At 33.0% G+C, this 19,871-nt stretch overlaps 2 protein-coding genes across 2 annotated transcripts; one reads left to right on the forward strand and one right to left on the reverse strand.

Moving 5' to 3' along the window:
- The first annotated feature begins 530 nt into the window (after positions 1–530).
- Positions 531–19,356, forward strand: LOC128390049 (plexin-A2-like). The gene is made up of 7 exons (XM_053349719.1): positions 531–829; positions 1,016–2,718; positions 8,659–9,910; positions 10,823–11,994; positions 16,758–18,869; positions 18,995–19,069; positions 19,175–19,356. The coding sequence occupies exons 2-7, from the start codon at positions 1,099–1,101 to the stop codon at positions 19,256–19,258; spliced, it is 6,315 nt and encodes a 2,104-aa protein (XP_053205694.1). The 5' UTR covers positions 531–829; positions 1,016–1,098; the 3' UTR covers positions 19,259–19,356.
- Positions 2,733–6,618, reverse strand: LOC128390050 (uncharacterized). Its single transcript, XM_053349720.1, has one exon. The coding sequence runs from the start codon at positions 5,951–5,953 to the stop codon at positions 5,204–5,206; it is 750 nt and encodes a 249-aa protein (XP_053205695.1). The 5' UTR covers positions 5,954–6,618; the 3' UTR covers positions 2,733–5,203.
- Positions 19,357–19,871: the final 515 nt, after the last annotated feature.

The raw sequence follows: 19,871 nt of genomic DNA on the forward strand, positions 1-19,871 counted from the left end.
TATTTTCGAATATTTTTAAGTTTGAATTCGAGATATTTGAAAATTTGACCTATTTTACTTAATTTGGCGCCAAAACTCGACGCCATCTTGAATTTTCAATGAAATTCATTTTTGAGATCAGAAATGTATGCTGATTAATTTGCAATAAAAATAAAATTTCTATGATGATAATATCTTATTCAGACCCGGCCATGTCCGAATGCTCTAATATTAAGGAAAAGGAAATCAATCAACAAGATTATGTAAAAAAAAGATCACAATAGAAAAATTATTCTCCTGAATAATGAGGAAATGCTGTATGATAGGAAATGGAATAATTTCAAAACGAAATAATCACCAAGTGATTAACTGATTAAAAAGTGATTAATATTAGTCGATTTGGAAAAAAAGTTTACAAACGAAGTTTAAGTTTGAATTTCGATCATGAGATGTCGCTCTGTTCTCAGGAATTCATGGGTGTGGTGATCATCGCGCATGCGCAGAGAAAGATTTTCTTTTTTCTTCTCTCTTGTTTACAAATTTTTCTTCTTAATAAGTTAATTTTTATTAGAATTGAATTGATGACAATCGGTTAGGTTTTAATTGTACGTTTTTTATATTAATTTTTGTTTCTTAATTGTTCTTCCATACTCATTAATTAATCTAATGGCGTCTATCAAAATCTCTACCTGAAGTGTCATTTGTGATCAATTGGTTTAACTGAATTCTCTTCATCTTCTTTTGTTTAACAGTTACGCCATCTTAAAGTCTTGGTTCTTTTTCTGGTTTTCTTTTTTTTCTCTCATCATTTTCTCTTCTTCTCTTCGGAATTTTTTTCTCTTTAAAAAGTGTATGTTGTTCTTTATTTATATAAATGAATTTATAACAGAATTTCAACTTTTCTTCTCTTACTAATCATCATTTGATGACCAATTGGATTTTAATACATTTTTGATAATATTTTCTGTTTCTTTTTTTTCTTTCTCTTCTTCTGCTTCTTTTCTATCCCTCTCTCTTCCTCTATCAATTATTCAAGTCAATGTAATGGTTATACTGGTTTTATCTATACTACTACTACTACTACCTGGTTGATTTGTGTGTCTCTATCTGTGTCAATCAATGAGCCTTCTTTGTCAAGTTTACAACCATCAGGATCATTCAAATCATCGACATGATTATCCTGGTGAAGTATCACGGAAGGAGAAACATAGGAAGTATCGAGAGAATCCACTACAATACATAGGAGATTATCATAATCATAATGATGATGAAAATTATTTAAAAAATTGTAGTCAACATTCAGATCTTTCTGACCAACATTCACAACATCAGTATAAAGAAAATTCTCAAATTAATTCGCATAATCATCACCACCAACACCAGGAACAACAACATGACCACCTTTGTCATCACCACCACCACCACCACCACCATGAGTCTACCAATACATTATCATCTCCAGCTAAAACTAGTACTTGTACTACTACTGCTACCACTAAATCTAATCTGAGTGATAATTATTCACAGAATCAATCTCAACATCATCATTATCATTCTTATCATCATAAATCTCGTCGCCATTTTCACTCTCAATTAATTTTAATGTTCTCGTTTGTATATATTGTGATTATTTTTACCACCAGGCTTGTGTCATTTGTAGATTGTCAACCTAGAACAATACCAGCCACAAATAGTTCTTATGCTGCTTTTGAGGATGTAAATAATATTAAATTTAATCATTTATCGATAAATGATTATACTGGTCAAATATATATTGGAGCGGTTAACCGGATATACCAGCTTAATGTAAATTTACAACTTGAGGCTTCCGTTGAGATGGGACCTCGACCCGATTCAGCTGAATGTCCGGTTACCCGTAATTGTCCTGGTATACGTTTAAAACCAACCAACTATTGGAATAAAGCTCTGGTCATTGATTATCCAAAAAGTCAATTAATCTCCTGTGGAAGTTTATTTCAAGGTGTTTGCTCAGTCCATAGGTTAGAAAATGTTTCCATTTATGAGACACCAGCAAACGAATCTGTGGTAGCCAATAATGCAACCGCATCAACTGTTGCCTTTATCGCTCCTGGACCTCAAAGTTTATCTAGAATGCACGTTCTCTATGTTGGTGTCTCTTATACCGGTAATGGTCCCTATGGTTCCGATGTACCGACAGTTTCTTCCCGATCACTGGATTCATCAAATATGTTTCTTGTTGCCGCTACCGGTGTAACCACAGGAACCCGTTTACTGGTTAATTCATTGGCTCGAGATCGATATCCAATCAGTTATGTTTATGGTTTTTCTTATCAAGGTTTCTCCTATTTTGTCACCTTTCAAAAGAAAACAAGTGAATCACCTAAACCATTTATTTCTAAACTTGTTCGAATCTGTCAAAAAGATCTACATTATTATTCTTACACTGAGGTTCCTCTGGTATGTAAATCAGATTCCTATGATTATAATTTGGCCCAAGCAGCTTATGTAGGTAACCCTGGTTCCGAATTGGCTGTTTCATTGGGCATTACTGCCCAGGATAAAGTTTTATTTGTAGTTTTTGCCAAATCAATGGATAAAGGTGATGTTTACAATCAACCCGATACCAATTCAGCTTTATGTGTTTATGCCTTATCCGCTGTCCACCGTAAATTTACTCAAAATGTTCAACATTGTTTCAACGGAAACGGAAACCAAGGACTTGATTTTGTTAATCCAACCAAAGATTGTGAACTAACTGTAAGTTAATCATTCGCTACTAATCTGTTTTTAGTTCCATTTTTTGTTTTGTCTTTTCTTTCCTTCTCTCTCGCATCATCTTTCCTCCTTCTACTTACACTCCTTATTGTCGTACTCAGTTTACTTTTACGCTTTTTTACCTTCTTGCTCTATTTGCTTTTATTTCTCTCTCTCTCTCTCTCTCTCTCTCTCTTTCATTGGATGTTTGCATTTTGCAAACACCATCTTCGTCATCTTCCATCTTCCTTCTCTTCATCCTTTCCATCGGTCAGTGTGTTTGTTGACCGACAATTATAAAACCTCTAACCTCAAATAACGATAACGTTAGTCAGATTGAAGCCATATGTTAACTCAAAGCAAATTATTGACATTCAGTGTTGATGGAGATTGGGATGAGGATGATGCTGAAATGATGATAAATATGCAAAGGATGCTGGGTCAAAAGTCTCATTCCTAGGTTTATACTCTCACTATGGGTGTGCTGCGATTTTATGTCCAAAAGAAGATTTAAAAAACTCTAGAAAGTCTCCTTCTCTCTCTCTTTTTTTCTCTCTTTCTGACCATCATAACTTTCCTCTTTTAAAGTAACATCATCAACCTTTTATTAGCCTTTCCTCATTCTTCTCTAGCTTTTTCTCTCTTCCTTTTTTCTACTCTCTATGGGGCTTCTAATTCTCATCTTACTCTTTCTCTATCATCATAATCATCATCTCTCTCTCTCTCTTTCTTTTCCCATGAAGACCAAAGGAAGATGCATTAAATTGTTTCATCATTTAAAACCATTAGTTTACAAATGATTATCAAGTGGCCAAGTCACTTGAAAAGAGGACACACAAACTTTTTTCTGTGTGTGGCTCTCTCACTCTCTTGACTTTATTTTCCCTGTCACAATTTAGCTTATTTAATATCTTTAATGATGATTATATAAATAGTGATTATAATCATATGAAGATAATTTTTTTCACAATAAAAAAGATTTCCGTTTACAGTATTAAAAACTATTAATACTAATTTCATTTTCCTGTGGTAACAATAGTATAATATGATGATTATATCGGTTTTTAAATCATTTGTCTTCATCAGAGGTTATTTCTCTTTCTCTTTTTTATCATCTTGTAAATTTTGTTACGTCCCTCATTTCGCCTCCTTCTCCCTCTCTTCTTCTCGTACTTTACTTTCTTGTCATCTTTTTAGGCCTCTCTCTCTCTCTCTATCTTTCTTTCCTTCCTTAATTCTTCTTCCTCATCTTCTTTGATTTTTTTTAAACTTAACGCGTGAATCAGTTTCGCCCTTTATATTGCCTTTCACTAAGATATTACTCTTGCTATTAAATGCATTACTTTTACAATATCGTTAACTTGATTGTCTTGCTTATTGCATCTTCGCCATTTTGATTCTGCTTCTTGCTCTTCATCTTATGCTCCCTCTTCTACTGGTATAATATTCAGGTTGTTATATCTCACATTTATTCTGCTTCATGTGTATAATCAATTTAACTATATCGTTATCTGGTTTACTGGCGATGATGATGACTTTTCTCTCTCTCTCTTTCTCTTTCTTCCTTAAATTATTTGCTTCTCTTTATGGATTTTTCCCTTAGATTACATGTTACTATTATATGATTATCCTTATATCTACCACCTACCATACACTAAATGAAGCAACAACACTCAGATGATGCTCACAATTAACACAAGAAAAACATAAAGAACTTAGTTTGCAACCAAAGAAAAAAATAACAATTTGAAAGGTTCAGTTACTCTACTTCAATCAAAATCATTATCGGCAGTTATCATCATCAGTATTATTACTCCTTATATTTATTTGTGTATCTGCAAAGGTGTAAATTGATCAATTGATCCTTAATTATCTCTTAATGGTTCTTTTTTTTACTTTTCCAAATTGTTGCCAAAGTCAAGATACAGTAGTAATAGTAGAAACATCTCTAAGTGTATTGTCATTAATTGCTATTAATTGAGTTCACAATTCTCATGATAAATGTTCAACTTTATTTAGTTATGTTAATCCGATTCTTTTTTTTCTTTACTTAACAAGGTTAACTCATTGTCAGCATGATTGTTGTCGTTGTTTTTATATGTAATGTTATTAGTTAATCATTGATTCAAATGATATAAACTGTATCATACAAAATCAAATTGTGATATAAGAAAAAAAAACATAACAATCAAAACAATTGGAACACATTGAGATAAATTGATATCTTTAATTTGTTAGTCGAAACAAATCAATCTGTTTTTCATGCGAATTAGCTGAAAGAAATTCAATTCAGTTACTCAAATATATAAAATTTTATCTTATGAAAAGGAAATACAATCAAACAGAAAAGGAGATTTAAAAAAATAGGTTGATTGCAATTAAATGTTGTTTATTGTTAATCTACTGATTAGCTTATTAGTTTATCATTATTATCGTCATCATCATGATTTTTTTTTCTCTCTCTCTCTCACTTCCATTTTAATCTTTTCTATTTGTTTGAATCTGATTTCAAAAGATTTTGAAGATGTTTAATGTAGTTAATTGCTTCTCTCAGTGTTTCTACTTTTGATAATCTTTTATCTTTACAACTTTTAGGTGTAGGTAAATGTTGTCTTAACCTTTCAAATCCTTCGTTGACATTACGAACTCTTGTACGTTCACGTTCATTTCGACGTCGGACAAAAGTTCGATTATCCATAAACGGGTATTGATCCATCGTACCTGGTAAAGGTATTTGACACTCAGGTCTAAATGGGTCACCGGTTGGTGATTGTTGAGATTGACTAGTATCATCATAATAATCTTCTGGTCTTTTATTTTCCACTTCAATTGATTCCTCTGATACGGGAAAATAAGAATCATCTAAAGCACTTGCCACTGCGAGGCCCAATGGTGATTCCACCGGTGAGATTGGTTGATAATTAGGTGAAGATAAATAATCATTTACGTTAGCAGTTGATCTTATTACCGCTCTCTCATTTGGTCTTATCCTTGTTCTTGGGGACAATTTATCTTCATAAACATAATCCACAAGGTTGGACCTTCTTTCATCTTCAATACAAATATTTAAATCACCATCCCCAGCACCGTCTTTATCTCCATCACCAACATCCCTATTTAAATTCCTATTTGTTACTTGAGTAGATAATAATGGATTAATAACATTTACCTGTGACTGATTAGGATCATTGGTCACAATTGTTTCGTCGATAATATATTCCGTGTAAACATTTTCCATTTCTGGTTGAAACTATTTAGATTTAAACAATATAAACAAATGCTGCTGATGATGATTCCAAATGATAGCTCAAAAAAGGAGATACACAATTAACTTATTGGTGACACTGATCACTTCTAATTAGAAATATAGTTAAGGTAACAGTTAAAAAACAATGGACAAGATTAAAACATAGTAAACAATATTGAAAACTTTGCTACGTTGATAGTAATTTTTTTCCTCTTCATCACAAATTAACTAATTTCAAGTCAATGAAAACAACAACTACAACGAACCATTTTAAAATGTTTCAAATGATTAGTGATATCACTGAGATATCTATTATATTTAACACTAGTAAAAATGTACCTACAGGGGGGTTGTATCAAATTAACATTTAATTTCATTGTTACCTGTGTATTTAAAGTAAATACACCTGTAGTTAAAGTAAATTTTCAATCATCTCTGTGTCTCTCATTCTCTCTCTCTCTTTCTCTTTATCGTTCTCTGTCTACCTTATAATTTAATTGTACTTTAATATCATTACAGTAGCAATTAAAAGTCCGTTCACAATTACAGTTAACAATTACAAATATAACGACAACAACGTTGACCGTGTGAGTGACATTACATTTGATACCAAGGGAAAGTCTCTTATTATTAATGGTAATACATTAATATACGTTTCCTGTGATACTTTTTGCATCCTTTTCTTGTTCTTATACAATTTCTACTATTATTTTTGATAACATATTATTATTATTAGATAATATATAATAATATAAAAAAAATACCTTTTTTTCCCATGTTTTCTCTTAGAGAATTACATTTTCTCTTGTTCTTTTCTCCTCTCTTTTCAATTTTGACAATAATTCAGCTTTAAAACTCACTCACTGGTTTTGAGTGAAGTAAAGACTTCAAACCGGATCCATTTCTGCAAATATTGATTATGTTCTTGTTGAGAAAGTAATAGCAATAAGTCTGATTGAAAGTGTAGAAGAATCATCATTTTGAGGGAGAAGGATGAAAAGAGAGAATGAGTTTGCTTAGGTTTTGGTAGGGAAGATGAAAGAACCAGGAGAAATGAGAGAAAGAAGGAGGAGGAGGTGGGAGGAGAGAGAGAGAAAATAGATGAATGAATAAGGAAGATACCAGGACCAGGAGGATGAATTTGTTAGGTAATTTTTATATTCGTTGTAATGAGTTATAGGAATTTTTGTTTTATTATTAATTTTTATTGTTGATTTGATTGTGATAGTTTATTATCATGATGAGGTTTCATGCTGATGATTTGTTTCATTATTATTACTCTTGACCTTGTCCAGTTATGTTTACTTTTTATTGTATTTGGTATTTGTATCTGGTCAAGAGTGGATTATGTTAATATTATGTTGGTTTGATTGTTGATTTTATTTACCATTAAATGTTCAGTTACTTTTGTTAATTGTGCTTCATCGTATTACATTGTTATAATAATTATCTTGATGATGAAGGATGAAGAGGATGGTAGGGATAGAGAGCGAAAGAGAGAGAGAGATGATGTTATCGACTCTCTTTTGTTTTCTATGCTTATGGTCAATTTTATGATTGAATTTAATTACTACTATGATCACATTAAGGTTACTTTTGTCTCTCCCCTTCCTTTCATTGATTTTTACCTTTATATCAACCTTCATCTTCTTGATCTTCTCTTTCTAATCTTCTTTTACTTTCTCTTCTCTCTTTCATTTCCTATCTTCTGTTTCTTTTTTTTTTCTTCATCATCATCTTCTTCTTCCTCCAATCTCGTGTAATCTTTCATCAAAAGAAAGATGAAACCTTCTCTAGGGAAGAAAAGGAAGATAAAGATGATGTTGATTATGATGATGAAAGTAATCAGAAAGAAGATGAGGAGAAAGAAAAATTCTCGAAAATAAAATGAATGAGACTCAGGGCTTAGAGATTTATATTTGCCTAAAAATGTTGTTGAAACTTATAAAGAAACATTATGATCTTTCATGATGATTATAATGAACAGGTTCATCATAAGGCTTATCAAATATTCTGAAGGAAATGAACAAAAGCATCATCATTATCATCTCCGTGAATTTTAAGGGTTACCTGATATTGAAGCGAAAACATGGTGATGAGGAAGAGGAGGAAAAGAGGTTAAAATAAAAGCATTTCCTCTTTTTCGGTTGCTCATCTTTTTTTATTGATTCTCTTTGACTTTCATCCCCTGAAGTTGAGCTTCTAGTTTTTTTTTCTTTCATCATTATTATCATTCACCTCCGATCTATTTCATAAATGTCATTATTGATAATAATCACTAATCATGGCTTCTCTTTTTTTTTCTTTCTTCCTCTTCATCTCTTTTCCAATTATTTGCTTGGATTTAACATGGGTTTTTCTCTTGGTTTATACAATCAACTTAATCCACCTATGAATGATTATTCAACAACCACCATCATAACCCATGTTATCACCATTATCTTGATTGTCATGTTTTCCATTGTTTTGGGTTACCACAAATACTACAACAAACCGGACATTAAATGGTCATTATCACCATTATGATCATCTCTGTCTACCATTGGGTTTTTTCCCTTGGTATATCTTTGGTTTATTTTTCTTCTGATGATATGTTGGAATTTCAATTGATGAATGATGTTCAACATTTATTATAACATCATCTTTGTCATCATCATTACCTCTATCAATGATATTTTGATCATTTGAACAAACAGCAAGTGCAAATAGGTGATGATTTTTGTGGATTAGATGTAAACACTCCTTTAGGTGGAACTATGCCCATTGAAGCTTCGCCCGTTTTAACTTATCCAAATCATCTACTTACCTCAGTAGCTGCCACCTCCACCCATGATTATACGGTTGCCTATTTGGGTACCTCAACGGGCTTCCTGAAGAAGACAGTGGTTGAAAGTGTTACCTCAGCCTTTGAATATGCTACTTTGGTGATCGATGAAGGAAGTGCCATTGCCAGTAATATGCTTTTCGCACCAACTAATAAAAATTATCTTTACGTGATGACCGAGAAAAGAGTAACTATGCTTAAGGTTCAAGAGTGTCAAATATATCGAACATGTTCAGAGTGTTTAGGTGCTAGAGATCCATATTGTGGTTGGTGTTCCCTTGAAAATAAATGTTCTCTTCGTAGTGATTGTGCTGAAGCTGCAGCCGATCCACTTTATTGGTTATCTTACAAATCGGGTAAATGTACCACTATTACCCATGTAAGTCCAGCTCAACTTCAACGAACCACTACTCGAACCTTAGGTCTTTTTATTGATAATTTACCAGCTCTTGATGGACAATTTTTCTGTGCATTTACTGCTTTCGGTAAAACTCGTATAACCAATGCCACCCGGTCAAATCTTGGTATTAACTGTCCCACACCACCAACTGATACTCTACCTCAAATACCACCAGGAAGTCATCATTTTACTGCTAAACTTTCAGTCCGAATGAAAACTGGACCAGATTTTGTAGCAACAAATTTCACCTTTTACGATTGTTCCTCTTATATGAGTTGTACTCAGTGTGTTTCCTCACCTTTCCCCTGTGATTGGTGTGTCGGAGGTCATCGTTGTACTCATGATACCGGAGAAAATTGTCGAAATGATATTCTGGTTACTGGTTTACGTTCAATAGGACCAAGTATCCGTTCAGGTCCAGGATTTTGTCCCCGTGTTAATGCCACTTCAGCGATATCAAGTGAAGTCTTAGCACCTTCCGGAAGTTCACAACGTATTCAAGTTAAGGTTGAAAATATACCTCAGTTTATTGTTTCAACTCGTTTCATTTGCCAATTTAATATCGAGGGTCGTGTTAAACAAGTTAATGCTCAGCTATTAGGTGATACAATTTATTGTGATCAGATGAGATTTCAATATACAACCAATGCACCCAATATAACAGCAGCATTTGCAGTTATTTGGGATGGATCCAAGCCTCTTGATAATCCTCAAAATATTCATGGTAAGTGATAAGATAATCTATTCAATCCTTAACATGGAAAATAATGAGAGAGAGGAAATTATCTAAGCAAACTGAAAATCACTTTTGATAATTTACAAAGAAAATAACATGTCTCCACTTAATAATAATTATACCAACATGAGTATAATTATCATAAACAGCATCAACAACATTATCTTCATCAACATACCATAGGCATAATTATTTACGATAAGACAGAAAATTTGAATTCCTATCGATACTAAATAACTTCAATGTAGTTTCCAATAATAACATAACAATTATAACATTAATAAAGCTTCAGTATTAATAGATTAATGTTATGATATGAGGAAAAAACAGTCATTTCTTTTGTTTATGTTGATTAACTGTGTGTGTCTCCATGTTGGGCGTCATTGAGAGTAACAGGACAAGCTGTCAAAAACAACTGAAAAGCTTATCCTTAGACACACTTAGCTGAGGCACGCACCCATCAACATCATCATCAGCGTGGTTACTTTCAAAAATTACCTAAAAATTTACCCTTGATTATGTATCATAAACAAAATCTCATCTTTCCTTTTCCTTTTCACTTCCATTCTCACTGATTATGGAGATGGATATCATGTTGATGATGATGTTGCTGTTGATGATGCTGATGGAGAGGGATTTACAGTAGATAGACCAGCCTTAAAAAAAGTGGCCCCATGTTATTGACCTGACCCTACCTTTTTTCGTGCCATTCCTCTTAATTGAAGTCCGTTCAATGATGAACACTTTGCTTAATAACATATATATTTCTCTCTCTCTTCTTTCTATTCATTAATTTGTTATTTTTCTCTAATTGTGTTATCATTAATTTTTGTTTATCATTATGGCGAAATGATTCATCTTTGTTTTTCTCATAAAAAACAATGTTACCTGAAACAACAGTAATTGTTTATCGATGTCAAGGAATGGCGGATAATTGTGGTATGTGTCTGGAATTACCTGATAAATACAATTGTGGCTGGTGTCATGATCAATGTGATGTTGAAGAAAAATGCACTGAACGCGCTCGAGACAATCAATTAGCTTGGCTTAATAAACAGCAAACTTGTCCTGATCCACAGATTCTTGACTTTCATCCTAAATCAGGCCCTTGGGAGGGTGGGACCAATATCACCATTGAGGGTATTAATTTAGGACGAAACTTTGAAGATATTGGTAATGGTGTTCATGTTGCCCATGAACAAAACGGTGTAACCATAGGATTAATTAATTGTATTCCATTTAGACAACGTTATGTGAAAACAACTCGTATCACTTGTCAAATACGTGAACCCAATATAACCCGTGTCATGGCTAATTCAATTGCCGGACCGGTTGTGGTGAAAGTACAAAATGATTATACTGCAAAATCCCGTGAATATTATCACTTTGTGTCTCCGCTTATAACATCAATTGACCCCATATTCGGTCCCAGGTCAGGTGGTACTCGCCTTAAAATTTGGGGTCTCCATATGAATGCAGGTTCCTCTGTTCAAGCCTACCTTGGTGATTTACCTTGTGAGGTAATTTCTCGTGATCAAAATTTAGTTGAGTGTATGACATCAGGACGCTCTGAACCTGGCGATGAACGGGTTCACGTACGATTTGATTACGGTGTACGAACCTTTGAATCATATCATTTCTCTTACATTGCCGATCCAACCATATCAACAGTTGAAGCCGGTTCCGGTCAGAAATATGTTCCAAAGGGTATTCCCTCAGGGGGTATCCGTATTTTTGTGAAAGGAACCAACCTTAAATCAGTTCGTAATCCAATGTTATATGTTGAAGTTCAAGGAGTAAAGTACAATAGTTCATGTGTCGCTGAAACCGAAGCTGATATGAAATGTAAAAGTCCAGCGGTTCCCTTGGATAAGCTTGATTTCTCCGAGCAAGATGATTATGTTGAATTACATTATGGTTTTATCATGGATGCGGTTCCTTCAGTTATGGATTTAACTAAACGTCGTCACAATCCATTTACCAAATTTCGTATGTTCCGTAATCCAGAATATCATAATTTCAATGAACCAAAGAGAGTCAAATATTACAAATCGGACTACTTAACTATTAATGTAAGTCTAGTTTTTCATCTTTTATCTTCTTCTTCCTAATTCATCCAGAAACAGATTAATTTGTCATGCAGTGTAACCATAACTATCTCACTTTCTCTCTCTCACACTTGAATCTCCCTTTTCCCTGTGATTTAATTCATTTAATGTAATCAAAATGTTGATCGCATGTAACTCAAACAAAGTGTTTCTTTCTAACATAAAATGTTACTTTATGTTCATTTGCTATCAAAAAAATACTCTTTGTTTATAAATAAGCAACACAACAAACATTAAGGTAAAGTGAGACACAATGAGGCTTGATGAGGATTCTCATTATCTTAAGATTAAAGTAATATCATTATCATCATTATCTGAGATGCAGGAAAAAAAAAGGTTAAATGGGAAGATGAAAATTAGGAAGATAAAGATGATAGGAATGATGGAGAAAGCTATTAACTTTATTAAGATAGTTTCTTGTTGAAACCCTAAGAATACTCAGATTTTTACCTTCTCGCCTCATCTTAGTTGTCACTCTGAATCCCATTGCATTTTCACTTTCTCCTTCATTATCATCATCTCCTTTTCCTCCTTTGTAAATAAAACGTATATTTTTACTTTATAAAGTCCCCATGAGGAATTTAATTAGATTTATATTCAATAGGTCATCATGTTGATTGTAAACATTTAATTCTTTTCATCTTATTCTTATTTCTGTTTGTTTTTCACATTTATATAAATCATCATTATTACATTATTATTATTGTATTATGATCAACAAAACAATCAATTTGTTTTCTTTTGTACAATTTCTTTCTTCATCCCTTATCATCTTCATCATCTTTCACATCTCTCCTCTGTTTTTCTCTCTCTTTTTTTTACTCGCTTTATTATTTACAATCTGCATCACTTGAATGAGGAAAACAAATGTTAGCGATGTGATGTGAAAAGGTAAAATGCATCAGTAAGATGATAAGTTTACCTTTTGTCGTCTTCGTCATCATATTTTAGTTTCTCATCCGTAACTGTTTTTTATCATCCGTTCAACTCTCTCTCTCTCTCTCTCTCTCTTCTCTTTCTTTCTTTCTTTCTTTCTCTTCCTCTTTCTTTATTACTCAGTATGAACCCAGAAATGAGAAGATGAAAAGTGAGAAGAGTTAAGGAAGCAAAAGTGATGCGGCTCAAAATAATATAATGGATATCCGAATTAAACCTGATATAAAATAACATTTCATCCTTTTCATTCAATCTCACATGAAGTTTCTCTCTCTCTCTTTCTCTCTTGATTACAATCCTGTCTTCCATCTCCTCTCCCTTTGCTTTTCATCATTTTTCCATTTTCTTCTTATTCTTCTTTTCCTTTCATCTCTTGCTCTTCTCTACCTTCTCCCTTTTACTCTTCATTGAACTTTTTATGCATTTCCAAAGGATATAAATTCCATCTCTTCATCATCCTCATCTTCACAATTCAAATGCTATTTATTTATTAGAAATCAAACAAATATCAGTTCTGGTTACATGAAAAGGTGAATACATTTCATCTTTTACCAGGAGGAAAGCGAGAGAAAAATAGAATAAGAATAATGATGAAAATGGAAGATAAAGGGATGATATTAGTAGTAATCAGAGAGACACTTGAATCACTTTGATTCTTATTCTCATTCCTCATCTTCAATCTTCTTCTCACAATGACAAACTGTGCATGAATAGTACCTCAATGCGTTCACTTGATCAATGATGTGTATTGGTGTTACTATGATTTTGTTTACTTTCTATTAACCTATTCTTGATACCAATCAAGAAGATAAACCAATTGAAATTATACATTTATCTCTCTCACTTTACTCGTGAGAACATGATTATCATGATAATTTGAATAAGATGAGTATAGTTACCATCAACAACTATTAATTGTTCAATCAATTGATGCTTTTCTTCAATTCTCTCCCATTTCTCCTTCATCGAAATGATATTTATTGAGTGTATCCCATGCGATTACAAGTAAATATGATTGAAAACTTCTTATTCAGTTTTTATTGTATCTCTTCAAGCCTCAATTCTCATCTCTTATCTTCATCATCTTTCCCTTCATCTTATCTTAAGTTATCATCATCATCTTATCCTGATTTTTACAATCAACTTACCAACAGAAACAGAAACAACCTAATCCAATCCAATTAAGATCAATCCTTTCTCTCATTTCTACTTCTCTTTCTCCTCCTCATCGTCTTCCTCCTCTCTCTCTCTCTCTCTCTCTCTCTCTCTCTCTCTCTACCCTCTTTCATTCCCAGAATTAATTTTGCATCATCCTCCCACTTCTCATCTTCTCAAGTCATCCAATACTTTACAGAGACAAATCTTGACTCTTTCAACTATTATTTCTGCTATATTAGACATCATCAGTATAAATATAATTCTAGGCCTTTATTGTCATCACAATTATGATTGCGATTGATGAATTATATTTATCCTACTTATTATCATCTTTCTGGATGCGACACTTTTTTTCATTAAAAACCTCTAAATTAATGATATCACTTTATGTAGATATTACAATTAAATAAACACTGAATTCAGTGGGCATTGATTTATGTTGATTGTTCATTTGTAAATATAAAAAATTCATAAGATTCCATTGTTATGGTGGCAAAAATATTATCAATTCTCTCTCCCTTTCTTTCTCAGTTTCACCATCATCATCATCATCATCATGATAATCATGATTATCATCTTGATTCTCTCTTATTCTCTCTCCCGCTCTCTTTTATCATCTCTATGTTGATGATGATGATTGAATTCTGGGAATATTTTTCCTTCTCTTAATTGAAAAGTATAATAATAAAATAAGCTTAATACTTTTATCTTCATGTTTTTTTACTCACTCAAGATATATTATCATCGTAATCATCATCATCATTTTGCATTCCCATACTTACCTTCATTACTTATTTATGCTTTTTTCTCGCTTCTTTTTCTAGCCACTTTTGCCCTTCTCTCTCTCTCTCTCTCTCATTCACTATCATTATCATCCATATTAACCTGCTATTCTTTGTATATCTTCATCGAGTTGAAATTTTATTTCTTTTGATACTCATGGAATCTCATTTATAATCTCTTTCTTTTCTTTCTTTATTTTCTTCATCTTCTTAACCATCTCCGCTATTCTTGATCCAAACGAGTGTGTGTGTATATACATGAGATGAATGAATCTGACTTGAAAGTGACCCTTAGGGCATCTTATCCAAACGAAGAAATAAAAGCTACGCCCTATCCATAGTCAATATTTTCGCTTCTTCAAACCTGCCAATCTCCTTTTTCATCATCATCATCATCTTTAGTCTCTCTTCATACTCTTTTCTTTATTCTCTTGCTCTCGATAATAAGCTTGTAAGATTATACATCTGATGTTGTTGTTGTTGTTGTTGATCAACATCATGCTAAATTAAACAGATATTTTTTTATGAAGATGATAGGAAGATGAAAAATAGGGACTATGAATGAATTACAGTCTGCAATTTCTTACTTTTCCTTGTAAATCTTTTGCTCTTTGTCTCTCAAATAATAATATATCTACATCTTCATGTACTTAAAAAATGCTGCAATAATGACCAGTCTGCCTCTCTCATTTTCTATTGCCCTTTCATAAGACTTTCCCATTTTTCATCCCCACTCTCATCATCATAATCTCTCTCTCTCTCTCTTTCCAATCAGCTTTTGTTTTCTCTCCCACTCACACTTCCACTCTCTCCCTTCCACCATTTGGAGACCCTCCTCCTCTCACTAATTTATTTATACTTGGTCACTTTTTTGATTAATCTTTAATTACATTTACCCTTTTGTCTTGATTTGATCGATGGTCAGACATCTGAGTGAGAAAGGGAGTCTTTATTCACGCAAATTAATTCAATCATTTGTTCGACAATTTAAATCCAATTAACCATTAAATTACAATACAACAATTACAATGATAATAATCCAAACCTGGAAAAGCCTCAAATTATAATTGTTAATGCAAATTTCGATTACAATTTGATTGATTTTATTTAATCTTCGTCATTAAGACTTCTTTTACTCAATCTCTCACTTGTAATGATGATAAAGAGACTATTAATTAAACCAACGAGAATGGGCTTAATCATTAGTCTGACGATGAAGATAATTCAAAACATTGAACACTCATATACACCATGTATAATGTTTATCTTGCTTATCATCAACATCATCATGATTAAACAAAGAAACTCATTATATAATAAGTTATTAATTTTACCTCATCATGTTGTGTTGATTATCGTCATCATCTTCATCTTCATCATCATCATCTCTCTCTCTCTCTCTCTCTCTCACATTTAACATTCATAACACTGAATGTGTAGCTTAAGTCATTTACATTGAATTTAACAGAACAACAAAAAACTACGTTAACCAGGAACCACCGATAGTTACGCCCATTTGTAACAACCTTATTAATCTTACCTAAAGAGTCCTCAAGGAGAGAGAGAGAGATAGAGAATGAGAGAGTGAGCCAGGTAGATGAATGATAGTGATGATAACAAAAAAAAATGAGAAGAAAAAAAAACATGACAAAATCGATAAAATTTAGATTATAATCACTGTAATAATTCATTAACTTTAACTATTATTTTTATGATGATTATCATTATAATGTTACAAACCCAATGTTAATTATTAATATTATTAATGTTTCTTTTTCTTTTTATTTCTATCTACATTTTTTTGGTAACATGATGATGATATTCATGTTAATCTAACTCACACATACACAGGGTAAGAATCTTGACCGAGCCTCCCAAGAAGCTGATGTTATGGTTAAAATAGGTTCCAAGTTTTGTGATGTTACAAGTTTATCACGATCTCAATTAACTTGTCGTCCACCAACCTCACAACCACCCGCCATGAGAGCCAATGGTGAATCTGATGATAGTGCAATACCGGATGTTGTGGTCATGGTGGGTGATACCCTTAACTATACAATTGGAAAATTAAGTTATGAGCGTCCACCCTCACCCGATGCTAACCTTCCCAAACCGGTGGTCATAGCGGTTATCATTGGTACTTGTGCTCTTGTTGTGGTTGTGATTGTCATCTTAATCGCCTACAAGCGTAAATCAACAGAATCTAATCGAGTACTTCGATCAATGCAAGAACAAATGGATGTCCTTGAACTTCGAGTCGCCTCAGAGTGTAAAGAAGCTTTTGCCGAACTTCAAACTGAGATGACTGATCTTACAGGTGAAATGACGGCTACTCGAATACCTTTCCACGAATATCGTATTTATGCCATCAAAGTTTTATTCCCCAATGACAATGACCATCCAGTATTACGTGAAATGGATATTGAACCAATTCGACGAGCCTCATTGGAAAAAGGTCTAAAAGCTTTCGGACAACTTATCATGAACAAAACATTCCTCCTTCTCTTTATACGAACTCTTGAATCTAATCGTAATTTCTCAATGAGAGATCGTGTTAATGTTGCATCTTACATTATGGTCGCTCTTCAAGGTAAAATGGAATATTGTACCGATATTTTGAAAACACTTCTCGCTGATCTGATTGAACGTTGTATGGAAGGTAAATCTCATCCTAAGCTACTTCTCCGTCGAACCGAATCAGTGGCTGAGAAAATGTTATCTTCCTGGTTTACTTTCCTATTGTACAAATTTCTTCGTGAATGTGCTGGTGATCCATTGTATCTACTTTATCGAGCAATCAAACAACAGGTAGACAAAGGTCCAGTCGACGCTATAACAAGTGAAGCTCGTTACTCATTATCAGAGGAGAAGTTAATTCGACAATCAATTGAATATAAACCTTTAACTGTTTATGTTGTCATGTCCAGTCAAACAGTTAACCAATATGTTTCCGGTATTGATCAAATCATGGGTCAAGGTGAAAATATTGAGATACCTGTAAAGGTACTCGATTGTGATACAATATCTCAAGTGAAAGAAAAATGTCTCGATGCCATTTATCGTAATGTACCTTACTCACTACGTCCATCTAAAGATGATCTTGACCTTGAATGGAGAACCGGTCAATCTGGGCGTCTCATCTTATCCGAAGAAGATACAACATCTAAATTTGATGGTGAATGGAAACGTGTCAATACTCTTGCTCATTATCGAGTCTGTGATGGAGCCTCACTCAGTTTAGTGCCTAAACAAAGCTCCATGTACAATTTATCCATTTTATCAGATAAAATGGATAAACATAAATATGAAACTCTTAACTTCGGTGGTTACAATAAAGCCTGTTCACCTCCCCTTTCTCGGGCCACATCTCCGCTAAATCATGACCTAGAAAATGGTTATAAAATGTGGCATTTGGTTCGTCATTCTGATGGTGAACAGTCCAAAGATGAGCGTAATAATCGTCTAGTCACCGAGATTTACTTGACCAGATTACTTTCAACAAAGGGAACGTTGCAAAAGTTTGTCGACGATCTGTTCGAGACAATATTTTCCATAGCTAACCGAGGGTCAGCTTTACCATTAGCTATTAAATATATGTTTGATTTTCTTGACGATCAAGCCATCAATCATGGTATCACTGATCTGGAAACAGTTCATACCTGGAAATCAAATAGTTTACCCCTTCGTTTCTGGGTTAATCTGATTAAAAATCCAAACTTTGTTTTTGACATAAACAAATCAAACATAGTGGACTCTTGCCTGTCCGTGGTTGCTCAAACTTTCATGGACGCTTGTTCAAAATCGGATCATCGTCTAGGTAAAGATTCACCATCAAGTAAACTCCTTTACGCCAAGGATATACCAATTTACAAAGATTGGGTTGAATCATATTATCGAGACATTAAAACGATGCCAGCAATTAGTGATCAAGATATGAATTCAATGTTAGCCCAAGAATCAAGGGTAAGTTCAATGAACACAATAACCAAGCTCAAAAATGGAAAAAAAGCAAAAAAAAAGAAAAATCAATAAATGTTAATCTTTTTCTCTTTTCTCTTCTTCTTCTTCCCAATCTCTCCCTCTTACAGCTTCATGCTCATGAATTCAATACAAATGTAGCTTTACAAGAACTTTACAATTTCGCAGTTAAATATAACGAACAGGTGAGAATAGAATTCTTATATTTTTCTCTCAAATTCCATCAATTTATTATAATCTTCTATTTCTCTTCTCTTCTCTTTTCTCTCCCTCTCTTTCTCTCTCAATAGCTTATGTGTACTTTACAAGAAGATGAATTTTCCGTCAACCACAAACTTGCCTACAGACTGGACCAAGTTCATTCAATGATGTAATAATATCACCCTTATCCTTTTAAATGATCATCCTCTCATCATCATCATCATTTCATTTTTGTTTACCTCCAATTAAAGGAAATGATTTTCATACCAAACTCAAGTATCTTTACTTTTTGTCTTTATTTCTTACATCGGTTTTCATATAATCAGATAATTACCTTCATGTTGATTCAATGTGACATTTTTCTCTCTTGTTGATTTTTCTTCTCCTAGTTAATCACAATTACAATTAACCCTTGATGATCATAAGAAGATAATTTAATTATAATTATGTTAATAACAATTAGGTAACTAATTAGTTTCGGTTCAATGTTTACCTTTTTTTTTTTTTTACTTTCTCTCTAGTAGATGAAACAAAATTTCTGGTTATTCTGAATGAGATAAATGATGATGGAGAAAATGATTAAATTACAATGAATTTTGTTCAGCTGATTATTGTTGATGAACTTTAATTAAATTTTTTTTCTTCGTGTTTTCTTCTTCCTGATTTTCCTTAACTTGAAAATCCAATTGAATCACAAAGTAGAAACAATTTAATTTAATTGTAAGTTGAAAAGTTTTAGTCCAACGAGGGGAAAAAAAGAATCCAAATCAAAATGTTAATCAATCA

Source organism: Panonychus citri, unplaced genomic scaffold (genome assembly GCF_014898815.1).
Source record: "Panonychus citri isolate SS breed McGregor unplaced genomic scaffold, ASM1489881v1 Contig00113, whole genome shotgun sequence".
NCBI lineage: Eukaryota > Metazoa > Arthropoda > Arachnida > Trombidiformes > Tetranychidae > Panonychus > Panonychus citri.